The sequence below is a fragment of the Epinephelus fuscoguttatus genome, linkage group LG2 (genome assembly GCF_011397635.1).
Source record: "Epinephelus fuscoguttatus linkage group LG2, E.fuscoguttatus.final_Chr_v1".
NCBI lineage: Eukaryota > Metazoa > Chordata > Actinopteri > Perciformes > Serranidae > Epinephelus > Epinephelus fuscoguttatus.
Genome location: NC_064753.1, coordinates 20,932,287 through 20,947,977, shown reverse-complemented (window position 1 = coordinate 20,947,977; position 15,691 = coordinate 20,932,287). Strand labels below are relative to the sequence as shown.

Sequence of the window (15,691 nt, the reverse complement as noted above, 5' to 3'; positions counted from 1 at the left end):
ATTGGTTGTCTGTGAGACTGACCTGTACTGTGCTTACAAGGGTGAATGAAGGACACACTGCTAATCAAGAGCTGAGTATGAATACAATATCCACAAAACTGAAGAGGATAGCCTAAATACCTGAGCATTTCATGGACTACTTCTAGCCCTAACAAGAGATGAGCAAAGGATTACTGAGCCTAATTCCTGGTACTCTTCTCATCCTGTGGATTACTCTTCTACCCCTTCTCTCCTCTAACCCCTAACCTGAACTCCTGACCCCCAGACATAACCCCTGACCTTCTTCTGACACTACGCTATCTTCTAGGCAACAGGCTTATAGCTAACACGCTTCCTGTCAAGCATAAGCAGCCTGATCTGGAAATGCAAACATTACCTCGAAATTACTCTTTGCTATTGATGAAGAAGAGGTCAAGGTTGAGGGTGAAAGGAGGGCGTGTCCGGGAGTTGGTCCGTCTACATGAAGGTGATTGGATGCTTATATGTGAGTGTGTGTATGTGCGTGCATGACAGAAAGAGAACTGGTGAAGGAGAGAGAAATACAGACTGTGGTGGGTGGCCTGGTGGCTCACTTAGCAGGGACATGTACCACATAAAAATCTGGGTTCACATCTGGCCTGGGGCTTTTATCATATGTCCTGGTTCTAATATAATGGCTCAGGTGTATGGGCATGTGAGACTGAGTGCATTTCATGTGCATCTTTTATCTGAAGAAAATACAGTTTATGTTTAAGGTACTATGTGTGCTATATCTGCAGAAAGGTCATGCCTTTTTAAGGAGCATATTTAGTTCAGTATGAAAAACACTCTTCACCATTAACTTCTGACCTTTTGTCCCCCGCAGCTGAGCCTATAATGTGTTCTTTTGTTGTGAGTGGTTTATGGCCTTTCACGTAGCTTCATAATGCATATTTGGAAGAAATCAAATAAAATAACTACAAAAAATCTTCTTGACAGACTTTTAGGCCTGACATTAAGAGACTTTAACACAAAATCAATCACACCTCATAGTAATGTCTGCAACTTTAAACAAATATTAATCTAGATTCACACAGAGGCAGAAAGGTACACACATAGGGAGATAGGTATAGATAGAAAGTCAAAGTAGAAGCCAACCTTGGATGGTGCGTTTGAAGAAGGCCTTGCAGGCCTCACAGGATGCCACTCCATAGTGGTACCCTGACGCAATGTCCCCGCACACCAGACACAGCCTCTTGGGCATCGAATTCAACATGTACTCGCACTTAATCTGCGAATCTTCCCCAATAGTTGACGAACAGTCCTCGTAACGCTTTGATCCGGGGCCGCCAGCGGGACCCAGGGGCCCTGCGTTGGAGCCGTAAAGGCTCGGGGAGTCTAAGCCGTTGGGGTGGCCGTTCATTGTGGACGAATAGGAGCCTGAGGCGTCACTGGAGCCACCAGGGGAGTGATGGTTCAGGCTGTCAGTCAGGGAGGCAGGACTAGACGGCTCAGTCTTTATATAAGAGGACGGACAGTTGGACTCAAGGTGGCGCTCCTTACTGGACATTCTGCAGAGAAGCCTGAGGGAGTGAGACAGGAACAAATAGAAGAAGAAGAGGAAAGCATTACAAGAAAATGTCATGTGTAAAATGTCGGTAAAATGATGGATACTTGTAGAGAAAAGAAAGAAAACCCAGAAAGGCAGAGCTAGAAGAGAAGAAAAATAGATACAGTTAAGGCAATGTTTCAAAGTCCAATTATAGCAATCATTTGTTCTAATGTTGTTGTATTTCCTCACTGTCACTTTCAATGATGGATTTGTATTTTTTCACTGAGCCGGGCAAGTTCTATAAATGACACACATACATGTACACACACAATCCATCCATCACATTTGTTATTCTTTTCTTAAGAGAAATGACGGACAGAGCTGAGCAGAGGGAGAAAGAAGGGACGAGGTGACAGAAGACAGTAAGAGACTTAAACACAAAACTAAATAGATTTTGGTTCATTAGGGGAACCATGAGCAAAATAAGAGAAGCAGAAATGCATCTACAGTTCCACACTGTCGCACAAACACACACACACACACACACACACACACACACACACACACACATTCTCGGGGCCGACGGTCATCCGTCACTTTCCAGTCAATAGCAGCTTGTTCTACATGAAGGTAATCAGTAAGCAGCCTCTCTGCTGCTCAATCATCCCAAAGACAGCCTCACACATACATGATACTCACACACAGACCCCCCCCCCCACACACACACAGTCTCATTTATGGTCATATTTGAGCACACACTGACGAATATAGTTTAAGAAGCTAGGGGAAGCCATGCAATACAAAACTGTGTTTAAAAAAAGCTAAAAGTCTCTTCTTATCGGTGCTGAAGTATTACTGTAGTCCTCTCCTCATCTCCTGCTCTTCTCTGCTTCCCTTCCTTTCCTCCACTCTGCTTCCCTTCCTGTCTCCCTCTCTCCTCTCCTGCATTTCCTTCTTCCACTCCCTAAGGAGGCTGACTGGTGTCTTGTTAATGGCAGTTGTAATTAACAGCTATCTTCTCTCTGTCCATATCTCTCCATCCCTCCCTTTGTCTACCTTAGTATCTATCTGCCTGTCTCCCTATCACTTCCTATTCACTGCCATCTCTCTCTCCCTCTCTTCCTCTGTCCCTGCCCACTCTCTCTTTCTCTTTGCATTACCACTCTCTATTCCTCTAACCCTGCCCTCCCTCCCTTCTCTCCCTTTTCATTGTTAAAGGCAGAAAGCACAAAAGGGGTTTTTAATTAAGGCAGGATGCTGCTAAACGAGGGGCTTCTAAAGTCCAGTCGGCCTGTAAAAGATCCCTGTTCTACAGGGACCCATAAAACACAGAAAGCGCCTTGACGGGGAATGAAGAGCCAGGCGGGAGAGAGGAAAGGGTGGGGGAATGGGGAGTGGATATAGACAGGAAAACAGGTAGGCAGACAGACAGCCAGCCAAAGCAGACAGATGGACAGAATGGAAAAAGAGAGAAAGAGGAATTGGCTGCAGTGAGTGAGGATAACCAAATGACAGACACCTGTTTCGGAACAGTTTGGTTTTTAAAGCGCACCTATTCTGCTCACTTTCAGGTTCATACTTGTATTTTCGGTTTCTACTAGAACATAACTTAATGCTTTAATTTTTAAAACACATTTTTGTTTTCCTAATACTGTCTGTTCTGGAGCACCTGTATTCAACCTCTGTCTGAGACTCTGGGCTTTTCGGCAGGGGGCCTAAAGAGACAGGCACTAAAACTAGTCTGCTCTGACTAGTCAGCATGTCAGGGTCTTCTGCCTTTGCACCGTCACTGCAGCCAGGGAAAAAGACTGTAGCAGAGTATAGCAGCATTTTCTACAGAGAAAAATCATCAGCAACAGCTTCTAAGCCAAACATCTTCACAGCAGGACATAAGACAGCAAGAATATGATACAGAACTGGGGAGAAATTAACAATGTCAACCCAGATTATGTTTCCCTGATGCTAGCATATAGCTACTCGGAACAGATGACCATATAAAGAAATCTGTCATGAGCTGACCACAGCTGGTCGCAAAAGTAGACAAACACGTTGGAAATCATAAGTGCTATATCGTAGGCAACTGGACTTGCTTGAGTTTCTTGAAGATGTTTCACCTCTCATCAGAGACGCTTCTTTAGTTCCGAGCCTCTTGGATGAGAAGTGAAACATCTTCAAGAAACTCTAGCAAGTCCAGTTGACTACGATACAGCATTTATGATTACCATGACCTGGATGACTGAGAATCTTCACCGACAACAATTGGAAACAGAGTATTCCCAACTGTTCGAAACTTAAGGCTTTTGCTCCCAGGGATAACTTTCACATTCGTTTACCTCATTATTTGCAACTTTGGCCATGTCTATTATGAATATTGACCACATTAGACATAACACATAACATTAGAAATATGATAGACAATAAGGAAATGCACAATAGTTCCCCTTTAATTTGTTTGATGAGTAGGAAAATGACGCAAAGCTATCGTCTTCTTTGAGCTAAACCTTCACAGGTACTTTGAGGCAAAGACCCCTTTCCAAGAAATTCAGTGCTTTTTTGAGTTAATTTTCCCTTTAATAAAGTGACATTTATAATATACAATACTTCATCAGATATTTTATTCTCACCACTACTTCTCCCTTCCCTTCCCTATAAGTTCCCCTAATTCCTCCATTAATCGTGGCTTTGTAATGTTCACCAATGCTTATAAATCTGTTCATCTGATACTAAGGTTGGCCTTCAGTTTGGAAAGAGGGTGCAACGTCGAAAAAGATTGGGACACAAGTCAAGAAAGAAGATGGAGGTTAAAAAAAAAAAGAGGGATGGAGAGTTGATGAAGGGATACAGGAGTAGAGACAGAAACACATATAAGGTGCTAGAATAAGCAATAAGAAATAAATGTAAATGTGGGGAAGAGTGATGGGATGAGGAGAGATCGCACAGGGTTGCCTATGTTCCAGCGGAGGGAGAGAAATACAGTGGTGACAGAAAAAGAGAGTAGAGCCATTTAAGTAGATGATGTGATGGTGATGATTTAATCTCTCCTTTTTCACTCTTTATGCTCTTTTGTGCCCCCTCCCTTCGACCGTCAATCCCTCTGAGTACCATTAAGTGAAAGAGTTTAAGTGCCAAAAGATCTCAGGCGCTTTTACCTCTTTCTCTCTCTCTCAAATTCTCATCTATCTCTCTTTCCTTCTCCCTTTACATTCCTCCGTCTTTCTTCCTCTAATATCTTTTTCTCCTGCTCACATCTTTTCTATGTGCTCTCTCTCTCTCTCTCTCTCTCTGCTTATAAATGAAAAATAATGGCAGTCGAAGGGGGAGGAATAAAAAGAATAAAAAAGAAGACATGCGTGCAGAGGAGAGGAGAAGAGAAGAGGAAAGAAGATTAAGAAATCACAGCCAGTGCGCTGCGCCGAGCAAGAGGTTGAATGCATTTATGTATGTATGTTATCAGTATAATTATGGCGCTATGTAACGACGGCTCAGTGCTGAAAGAGCAGTCTTATTGTGCCTGTCTGCTCTTCAGATGAGTGTGGAAAGAGAGGGAAGGGTTGGGTCTCTTTTTTTTTTTTTTTTTTTTTTTTACCAATTCTTTATGTTTTTAGGTGTTTAAAGAGGTTTATATAACGAGGGAAAGGCTTGAATGTGTTTCTATTTCTTTATCCACATGGGGCTCAAAGACGTGAACAGGGTGTTATGAGATGATGGCAGTCAAACACAAATAAGAGCAGATATCAGATTTTAGTTTTAGATGTTTGCTTAATTTTGGTAGAGAAGATGGGTTTGGAATTTTTATTTTCTTTAGACTGAAACATTCTGACTTAAAAAAAAGTTGTTTTAATAATATAAGTAATTTTAGTTTCACGTGTACGATGTCTTACAAAAAGAAGGCAAACTGGTGGACACTTTCATCACACGTAATTTTTCTGTAGTTATAAAAGTTGTTTTGTTTTACTTTTTGAAGTACACAACTTTATAGCAGACCACCGTGAGCTTATTCCAGTGAGGACTGATAGATAATTCCCCAAGGTTTATATTTTAGGATTAGTGCCCTTGATAGAATTGACCACACATACAGTGTTTGTGACACCAACTAGATATGAGACTGTTTCACAAACAGCCAGAGCAAGGGGACAAAAGTGGCTGTTTAGTTCCTGCAGACATCAAATATTCAGCAGGCCTATTTACCTGTCACAGAACACACACACACACACACACCAGAAAGATTACCACCTTCCCTTGTCTCCATTTCCAGCTCGATCCCTGTCATTTTCGCTTTCTCTTCTCTTCTTTTCTATTTCTTTTTTTTCTTTTCTCACTTCCTGAAGTCACAGTGACTCATGACAGAGAGATAAATATGTGGACGCATGGTGAGAGAGCAACAGAAAGAACAGAACGATGTCTAAAAAAGAAAGGAAAGAAAAAGAAAAGAAGAAGAATCTTTTTTTTTTCTGTGTGTTTTGAAGGAAGGTGGGCCACTTTGGTATGACAAGCTGTCATTAGAGCGGTGGGCTGATGCGGCACCCTGACAACTGGCAGGGACAAACATACAATCATCGTATTAGAGCAACTACTCTCTGCCTCACTCTGTGTCTCTGTGCTCCTTTACTTTCTGTGTGCGCTTGCACCCTTTCATTATATACAATCTTTGTACGACTGCCTCACTAGATGGAAGCCGTAAACACAAACTGATCCTCAAACAACTCCAAACTGTTTTTGTCCCGCCCCGGGTTAAAGAAGAGAAGCAGTGTAAGTAGCTCCGTGTTGAACAGCTTTACAACGGACAGTCTGGGTGTCATTTTAATATTCACCTTTCACTACCAAATCAGAGGTTTAGATAACACTTGGTTTCTTAGTAACTGTTTGATTGTACGAGTGCTCATGTTGCTTGGCCTTCTGGACTCTTCTGTCCATTTTGCCATGTCTCTAGATCTCAGAAACGGCATCAGTGAGTAAGAATTTTATCATAAAAAATAAAAAATAATGGTTGAACAATCATAGCATGACTGAAAATCTACATTTTTTATATGAAGATAATTAAATTGTGCAGCTAAGATGCAAACAATTGGCTTAAAGGCCCCACATGAGGCTCATTTTCAGGTTCATACTTGTATAAAGGGATTTTACTAGAACATTTTTATATGATTTAATGTTCAGAAAAAAGTATTTTTCTCATACGGTCTTTCTAAATATACCTGTATTTACCCTCTGTCTGAAACACTCCGTTTAAGGTCCCATCTGGAAAAATCCCAGTCTACTCTGATTGGTCAGTGTTTCCAGGTCTTCCACATCTGCACTGTCGTCATCTCTGCACCGTCATTGCAGCCGGGGAATGACTGTAACACCGCTGTAGCAGCAGTTTTTAACTTTATATAGCATAGTTGTGACATCACAACTTCACGGACGATTCCTTTAAAGGCAATTTGTGAAAACGGACTCTATTTCTTGTTTTGATACTTTCACAGTATTTATATAAAAGACCTTAACCTACTCATAGTAAAAAAAAAATAAAGACATGGATATCTGATATTTTTACAATATGGGACCTTTAAATGTTATCCATATAATAAAAACTGCTTTTAAAATATATGTGAATGCATATTAAGAGCAAACAAAATGCATCTGACTACACCCTGACAAACTCAAGTGAATGCAGGTGTGGAGGAATGAAGCATCTCACTGCCCCAACAATATTTTAAAACCAAAAATTCCCATGGAGAAAAGCGATAAAAATGAGTAGAGAAGAATACGAGGTGAGAGGAAAAACAGAGAGGAAAGAGAAGTGGTAGCAATAGAGACAGAGAAGAGAGAAATGCTGACAATGTAGCTACCACGGGTTGGCTAATACCTTTCTATCACACCGAGCATTGTGCTCTCGATGCTGATAAGAACACACAGTCCAATAAGCAAAAAGAAAAAAGAAAAAAAAAGGAGAAAGAGAGAGCGTGAAAACCTTACACAATTCTATCTAGATGATACCGGCAGTGCTTTGGGGAGGGAGGGAGGGAAAGTAAAGGAAGGATGGAAGACAGAAAGGAAAATACATTGAATTACAGAATGGGGTAAGAGGGGGAACAGGAGGCAAAAAATGCATTTACATTTCCATAGTCAAATGAATAGAACGATTTCATCAATAGACTGAATTGCTTTTTCAGGCCCTCACACTCGTGTGTTTATTTTTCTTTCTTTGCTCTATGTCTCTCTCTATTCTACTCCGCTTTCAACGCTCTGCTATCCGTGGAGGGTTGTTGAACTGCTTGTCAGCTTGTTAGTTCGATACATGCACTGGTGAGTGTGCACACACGCACGAAAACACTAACACGTTACACACATAGGTTCAAAATGAGTAAGTTAAAGCTGGTTTTGTTTAAGAATAACAGTGGGGACACATATACTGTTTCCTGGGGGCTGAAGTGTTGGATCAGAGCAGAGAAAAACTCAAACAAACGTGTAAAAATGCACATTAAAAAAATCCTTTTCATGTGTGTCATTATGTGTGCCATTTCCTGAGTAAGTAGTAATTGAATCTGTGTTTTTAAATGTGCACTCTGTAAGGTGTGTGTGCAGCTTAAGCCTGAGAAACACAAGGAAAACAATCTGTGTGCTGCCATGTGTTTGTGGAACTGTGTGTGTGTGTTCGAGTTGAGCTCCATAAACTCACAGTGTGTCGATGATTATAGTTGTTTTCAGGGACAAAAATGAATAAAATAAAAAATAAAAACTCACGCAGCGACAGTCAATCTAAACCACTCTCCCTCCTACTGAGCTCCCTCTCGCCCTCTTTCCTGCTCTCTTTGGGTCTCAGTCTCTCTTTCTCTCTCGCCGTTTCTACTTCTCACACACACAAACACACTCTATCATTGCTTCTCCCTCTTTTCTCGTGCATCCGCACCCTGTCACACACACCACCTTACACCCCGCACAAATACACAAACACACACACACACACACACACACACACCAGGGAGCAGATCAATTGTTACAGTGTTAGTCGGGCAGGAAACCTGTAATTCACTTCATTGGCTGCAGAATAAACCCCTGATTACATACAATCAATGTGATAATGGCTAAAACACATTCTGCCCAATGGGCTGTCGGGCTGTAAAGACCGGCAGAGGAGAGGAAACGTGAGCGTGTGTGTCTATATTCCTGAGTGTGTGTGCCTGTGTGTGTGTTTAGACACTACGACTCCTTCTAGGTATGAATTTGAATGTAACAAACAGACCTGCGCACACCTTCGCTGTGCACAACTATCCGCAAACACATACACAGGTGTGAAATGAATTGGGTAGGACTAACAGAGACACACCAGTGGGGCTAAAGCTGTTATGATGCATCCTGGGGTTTCTAAAGTTAACACACACACACACACACACACACACACACACACACACACACACACACACACAGGAACACAACCACACACTCTCTAGATGTGAATGGATAAACAGTGGGAGATGGCACACACAGGGCAGGCTCGGCCAAACACGATTGATTAAGAATTATGTGCTTTCCAAACTGCAGACTGCAAACTATTCAGGAATATCATGTTGAGTCTGGTGACATCAATACATTTCATATGTCTTCAATCATCACACAGTGCTGCTGTTAAAACTGTTTCATCTTCTTCTCGTTCCTTTTTTCCAGTCAGTCTTTTTTCTTCTCATAAAAGGTGATTATATCCCAAATTTTTAAGGGAATTCCTCTCAAAGTCTCCCCTGGTCTGTATAAAGGATGATTTAGATTTGAGAGTCTGACTGCGTTGGTGTAGTTATTTAAGTGGAAAGATATGAAGAGGTTGAGCTTGTTCAGGGAAAAAACGTGAAGGCAGTGCACTGCTAACCCTGTGTGTGTGTGCGTGTAGGTGTGTGAGTGTGTGTGTCAGATGGGAATCTTGATGATTTAGGTCATTTTCTTGCGGAGCAGTAGCTGATAAGTGTGTTGCTGCCAGGCACTATCTTTGTCACCATGTCTCTCTCTCTCCTTACCTCTCTTTTTGTCTCCCTCTCTCTTTGCCCCCTCTCTCTTTCTGTCTCCTTTATCTGCCGTGTGTCATTGTGTTTGTAAGGGTGGGTGTCTACTGTAAGAACAGTGCTTCAAACCTCTAAAACAGCACCGTCCGGCACCCTGCACATCACAAGTACAGTCAGTCTGTTGGCTGTGCTCAGGTATTTATCCACTGAATAATCAAATAAATAAATTACCGCAAATTAGAGGTCTAATTCGGCTCTATTTTGGGACTTGGCAGACTAAATTGCACACCATGTACTTGTCGTGACCTCGAGCCTTTTACTGTAAAAGGCTGAAGAGTGGAAATCAATGAAATTATTGAATGCATCCTCTTGTTAGGTAAACCTTTTATAGAAGCATGTGGCAAATGTGAAATTACCAATCCTCCTTTTTATGAAAACATGATGAACAAATTAATCATAAATATTTAATTTGTTATGAACAATAAATTTGACATGACTGAACACATTCACGCTGTGCATTCACATGACGTTGGCAGGTAGCGTGTGTGCAGGGGTATAAGGGATATACACTGTGTAGGCTGCTTCCTTTATAAAAGAAAGGTCATTGATCAAGGTTAGCGTTCGTCTCTCTTTCTACGTGTGTGTGTGTGTGTGTGGATTAGCAGTGTTATCGCGAAGCATTAGGGGTGCAACAGCCCTTCCAAACACTTACCGACACTTTTGTGTGCCATTGTGGCTGACACACACGCATTCACACACACACCGAAACGCACACATTCATCCATACGTGTACAGTGAGAGCTTTCCTATGCTCCTCTCTCTCATACTCAGACTGATAGAGACCTGGGCAAGGTGCTGTATCAAATGAAATTGCGCAGAAGTATAATAAAAAAAAAGTGTTTAAAAAAACAAAATAACCCCCCAACGGATTAAAAACACATTTTATTAAGCAGATGGTGAAAGAGGATTTCCACTCTAGTAAATATGACAGGGCTTTCAAATGTGACACGGGACGGAGGCAGAGAGTGAGGGGAGGGGAGGAAGAGGGAAACAGACAAGGAAGGAATGGGAACAGAGAGCGCAATACTGCGAAAGAGAGGAGAGACAGAAAGGGAGAGATAGAGAGAGAGGGTGAAGTAATGTTGGATCTGAGAAAATGAGGGGAAAAGTGGAATAAAGGAGAGAAAGAAATGTAGCTGAGGAGAGGAGAGGAGACATAAGCGAGCAGAGCGTCAAAGCTGCATTCTTTAAGCAGATCAGATTTGGGGAAATTGGGCTGTCACTACAGGATTGTGATGATTTACACCTATCCATCACAGGAGGAGAGGGGGAGAAGCAGAGCCCGAGTATGTACAATAATGCACGGCATCTGTAAAAATGGAGGAAATCCATCCTAAGAGGGCTGAGTTCACAGCTTACTTTTCAATTCAGGCTACAATACTCTGTATATAACACATTTAAAAACACAAAGAAAAAACTTAACATTTGGGAATTACTGATAAACGTGCAGCTCATTACTTTACTGTACGATGACATCATGTGTCAGTCAGGTACTGTGGGTCAAAAGAACAAAGTGAATGTCGTGAATGATGTCTTGAAATACTAAATTTCCTCCCACGGTACACAAATGTATTAAAAAACAAGCTGAATTGATCTGTATTGTCACCAGCTGCTGTTGACACTCGTCCCCTCTGCCTCGTCGCCTGATCTTCCCTCTCCTTCCTCCTGCCCTCCTTCCTCCCCCCTCTCCCTCCCCTCACTGCTGGCTGATGCACCTTACAGCCTCGCTCCTGGACCATCTGTTAGGGAATCTAATTCACATCCAGTCATAATCAGGTTTGCTGGAGTGCCCACTGTCTCTCCCTCTCTGTCTGTCTCTGTCTCTTTCTCACCTACCTGCTTCTTCCTGTTTATTTTACATTCTGGTTTTGACTGACTGTCTATCTTTCCATTGTCAACAGCGTCGACATCAGCCTGTCTTAATTCAATTAAGTGTATTTGGACATTACATTTTCCTCTTTATTTTCCTCTCTTTGCACTTCCTTCAGTTATAAAAAATGGCACCAGTGCATGAACTTGTGACAATGATATACCAAATGTATCTCATCTTGCCATTGTGTGAATTGTTAAAAGAATTTGGTTATATTACAGTTTAACCCACTGACACAAACTGTTCACATTAGCTTTGCGTTCACATGGTTTTAATTTGTTCTTTCCTAAAAAGTCACAATCGCAAATTACATGAATTTAAATACCCCGTCACATTTAATGGCAAAACTGAATTATAAGCATCAACTTGACATTGCGTGGAAAATAAGGAGGTGTATCGACACAGCATCTCCACTGTACATGTTTGAGTGTGTGTGTGTGTGTGTGTGTTTATCCATGACTGAGAATAAGGCGAGTTAAGGTGAGGGGGGTGGAAGTTAATGAGAGGTGAGTGTCTGAAACCCTCTCTCTCTCTCTTTTTCTCTTTCGCTCTCTCTCTCTGCTCCAGCAGTAATCCTCTTCTATAAATCTGCAATCCAATCAGCGTTGTCCACACTTACACACACACACACACACACACACACACACACACAGAGCTGTTGGGAGGCCCATCTGTGTGTTAAGGCAATCTGCTTTATCATTATGATTACATTGGGCTCAGTTTACAGCAATGTGTGAGTGTGTGAGTGTGTGTGTGTGTGTGTGTGTGTGTTTCAAGCGCACCCTGGCTGCCCAACATTAATCACATTCCCATGGTTTGATGGCCTAAATAAAAAGAGGAATAATATTGTTGCTGTCCAATGAAAACTGCAGTTCTCCAAAAACAAATTAGGAATTTCTTCAGAACTGGGGAAAAAAAAAAAGTTTTAATTTGAGCAAAAGCTCCAGAAAAAAAGCTTTTTATATTATTTCTTATGTAAAACAATTCAACTTTTTGTTGGATTTTACAAGAGAATGCCATTTTCAATGGTAAAAATTTAAAATTAAAATATAGTTATTAAAAAATATTAGCTTAGCTGCATTTTTAAATATCTTAATATTTTGTCCGTAAGTACATAAATACTGTCAAAAGAGAGAGACGACTGGTTGCTCTGTACATACAAATGTAGATCAAATTCTTGTGTCAGGTGCTCATGGAGAACGGGTAACAACACGATCAACAGGAAGGCAATCCAGGCACTCCGAAAAAATACAGAAAAACGAGGAAGGAAATATTCAAAAGGCTTTTTAAGACAGATATATATATATATCTACACACATATATATATATATATATATATATTTTTTTTTTTTCTGAGTTCTGTTAACTGTTTTTTCATTATTGTCTCTTTGTTTCACGTCATGCCGTTATATAGGTCATGTGACGGCCTTTGTTTGGTTCCTGCCACTATACAGGTGGGGCCATACCTGTGTTGTATGTTTTGAAAGCCCTGAAGACCTGTAGTGGTGGAAACATGTTGGCTCTTTTAATGATTTAGCCACTACAATAAAAGCTTTTTTAATAACTCCTTGGTTGTTTTTCTAGATTTTTTTGGAGCGTCTGGATTGCCTTCCTGTCGATTACATTAATACTGATGTTGGGAGTTTTTTCCTTTGAGTGCGTGCATGTGTGTGACAGAGTGTTTATGTTTATTATGTGACCAAATCCAATCAACACAGTCTGAGGTCAGATATCCTGGAGGGGATGTTCATGTGATCTTAACTCTGTGTGTGTGTGTGTGTGTGTGTGTGTGTGTGTGTGTGTGTGTGTGCGCATATGTGTGTGCGTATTTGTGTGAGACGGTGAGCTGAGATGAGGTGACTGGTATTTACCTTCATCTTTATCATTTAGTGCCTGATTATCTATTTTGTTTTTATGCCCTTTTTAGTAGTTTTTTAAAAGTATGGGCCCTTTTTTATTGATTATGACATGTTGTCATGTCACAGTAGGAAAAGATCTGGTGTAAATAAATTAAATCGGTGATGTCTGAATTCCATTTAGCTGGTTTGGTTTCAGGTTCCTGGTACACTGCATACTGTTTCTCTGAATGGGACAGAGCCATTCAGGGTTTCACCTGAACCACATAAATTCTTAAATTGAGTCGTGTCACATCTGAGGTCAGGTCTAATTTTGGCAGTTGAATTCGCTATTACAACATCGACTGTAGTTTGTTTTAACTTGGTCCAAAAAGCAGTGCAGCTCAAATCATGTTCCCCAATGTGGAGTGGAGTGTGTGTGTGTATGTGTTTGTGTGTGCAAATGGAACTGTGTGACTTCAAGCCATGGCGTGACTCCCTAGCCTCTGGCAAACCTTTACACCTCTCATCACCAGACTTCACTGTTTGCCAACATACACACACACACTCACATTGTGCTAGTAACACTCCTCTTGGTGATTGGTTGAGAGACTGCGTGAGAATGGCTTGCCAGACCTCTAATTGGCTTGACCCAGACTAACCCTGAAATCCTATTGGACTAAGACTCCCCAGTCTATTGTGCACACACACACACACACACACACACACACACACACACACACACACACACACACGTAAAATCACAGGATTCTGCAAAAGCCTAACAATGCACAAATCAATAGTGTTCTAATGGGCTACAATAACACAACAACAATAACAACACAATATGATAGTAATGTTCATTAAGGTGATCATGTGACATCATGCAGCATAATGTTGTTTGGTCACAAACAAACAGAGTGACTGTCTAAACACACCAAATAGTTTGAAACTCATCAGCACAGATCGATAGAGAAAGTTTTTGGAAGGCTTATTTGAGCTCCAATGGCATCTAATATTGTCATATCATTGGCAGTGCTCGGTCACGACGTTCTCAAGAGAGAAAATATATAATAAAATACAAACATATAGCTGTAAGCTCAACTGTCACATACTCATTTGCATATAATGTGCAATAAGCCGGCATCATGCTCATTATGTACAAAACACACTTACAATTACAGTTTTGCAATCTGGGCATGTGGCTGTGTCTCTTATCTGGAGAAACTGACTGATTAAAAGACAGACAGAGGAAGTGGCAGAGAGGGAGAACGAATACGAAGAGAGACAAAGTCTGTCTGTGTCTCATGCGTCACACACTTGCTGTGTTTTAACATGAAACAAGCAGCATATTTACAGTTTATGTTCTAAAAATGGACCACAGCAGCACTCAGTTTCACCTGCCTCAGTCAACACAAACCCAGAACTGGTTTCCGCTGGAGAGCTTTAAAGTAAAATTTCACTTTGGTTAAAGCGTTTCATGCTTTATTGCACATGCAGATGGCATGGGGGATTACTGTAATGGTAACAGTGACTGTCCTTCAACCGAATGATATGATTTAAAGCCTCTGTGCTGCGACGTATTTGCACTACTGAAGTGTCCTTGAGCCAGAAGTTGAATCCCACTTTCTTGTGATATTCCATATATACTGTAAAATATGGCAAAACAAAGAAAGTGCTGCAGGTAAAGAAAAAACACATGCAGCAGTATCAGTGCATTATTTTAAAAATAAAATACTTGCCTTTGGACACTCAGGGAAACATGTTAGAAAGAAATGGTAGCGAACGCATCTCGCATACACACACGCACACTCACAAGGAAACTATTATAATAAGGCAACAAAAAAAGCCCTTTCTCCTCACTTTGTTTCCCATGTGTTTTTGAAATCTTTTTAGTCTTATCAAATGTTTTTCAAAAAGTGAATCAAACATAGAGGGGAGCCTTAAATTTTAGACTGGGCCACTTCATGGACAACCCCATCTCCACACCAGAAATAACTGATTAAGGTGTGTAATAATGTGGAAACTTAGCGGTCACTCTTGGAACTCGTGGTCGGGGATTTTTAAAACTGAATACATAAATTAACTTTTAAAAAATCGAATAAAATACAGACTGCTGAACCTGCTTTGCTCCTGGCTTTACCTTTAAGGAGATAAATCTGCTTATTACATAAAGTAATTTTGCTTTTTGCATGTGGTGACACAAAAGCAAAGCAGCATATTTCAAATACTGTTCTCATAAAAACTACAGCCTGCTGTCATGGAATAAGGAAAAATAGATAAATATCTGATGTAAATGAATAAAATAAAATAAATTGATGAAAATTAGGAGGAGACAAATGTAAAACCCCCTTTTTGAGAAATTGTGGAGAGGAGCTAGCTCTCTTAGCGCTATGCCTCTCTCCTCTCTCTCTCTCACACACACACACACACGAGCCACTAA

At 40.9% G+C, this 15,691-nt stretch overlaps 1 protein-coding gene across 5 annotated transcripts in view; it reads right to left on the bottom strand.

Moving 5' to 3' along the window:
• The window catches only part of esrrga (estrogen-related receptor gamma a), an 86,872-nt gene that overhangs the window by 59,446 nt on the left and 11,735 nt on the right, over positions 1-15,691 (bottom strand). For all 5 annotated transcript variants that reach the window (XM_049604505.1, XM_049604476.1, XM_049604492.1 and 2 more), the window contains exon 3: positions 1,117-1,541. In XM_049604505.1, coding sequence (XP_049460462.1) covers positions 1,117-1,541 — 425 coding nt within the window. The remainder of the gene's footprint in view (positions 1-1,116; positions 1,542-15,691) is intronic.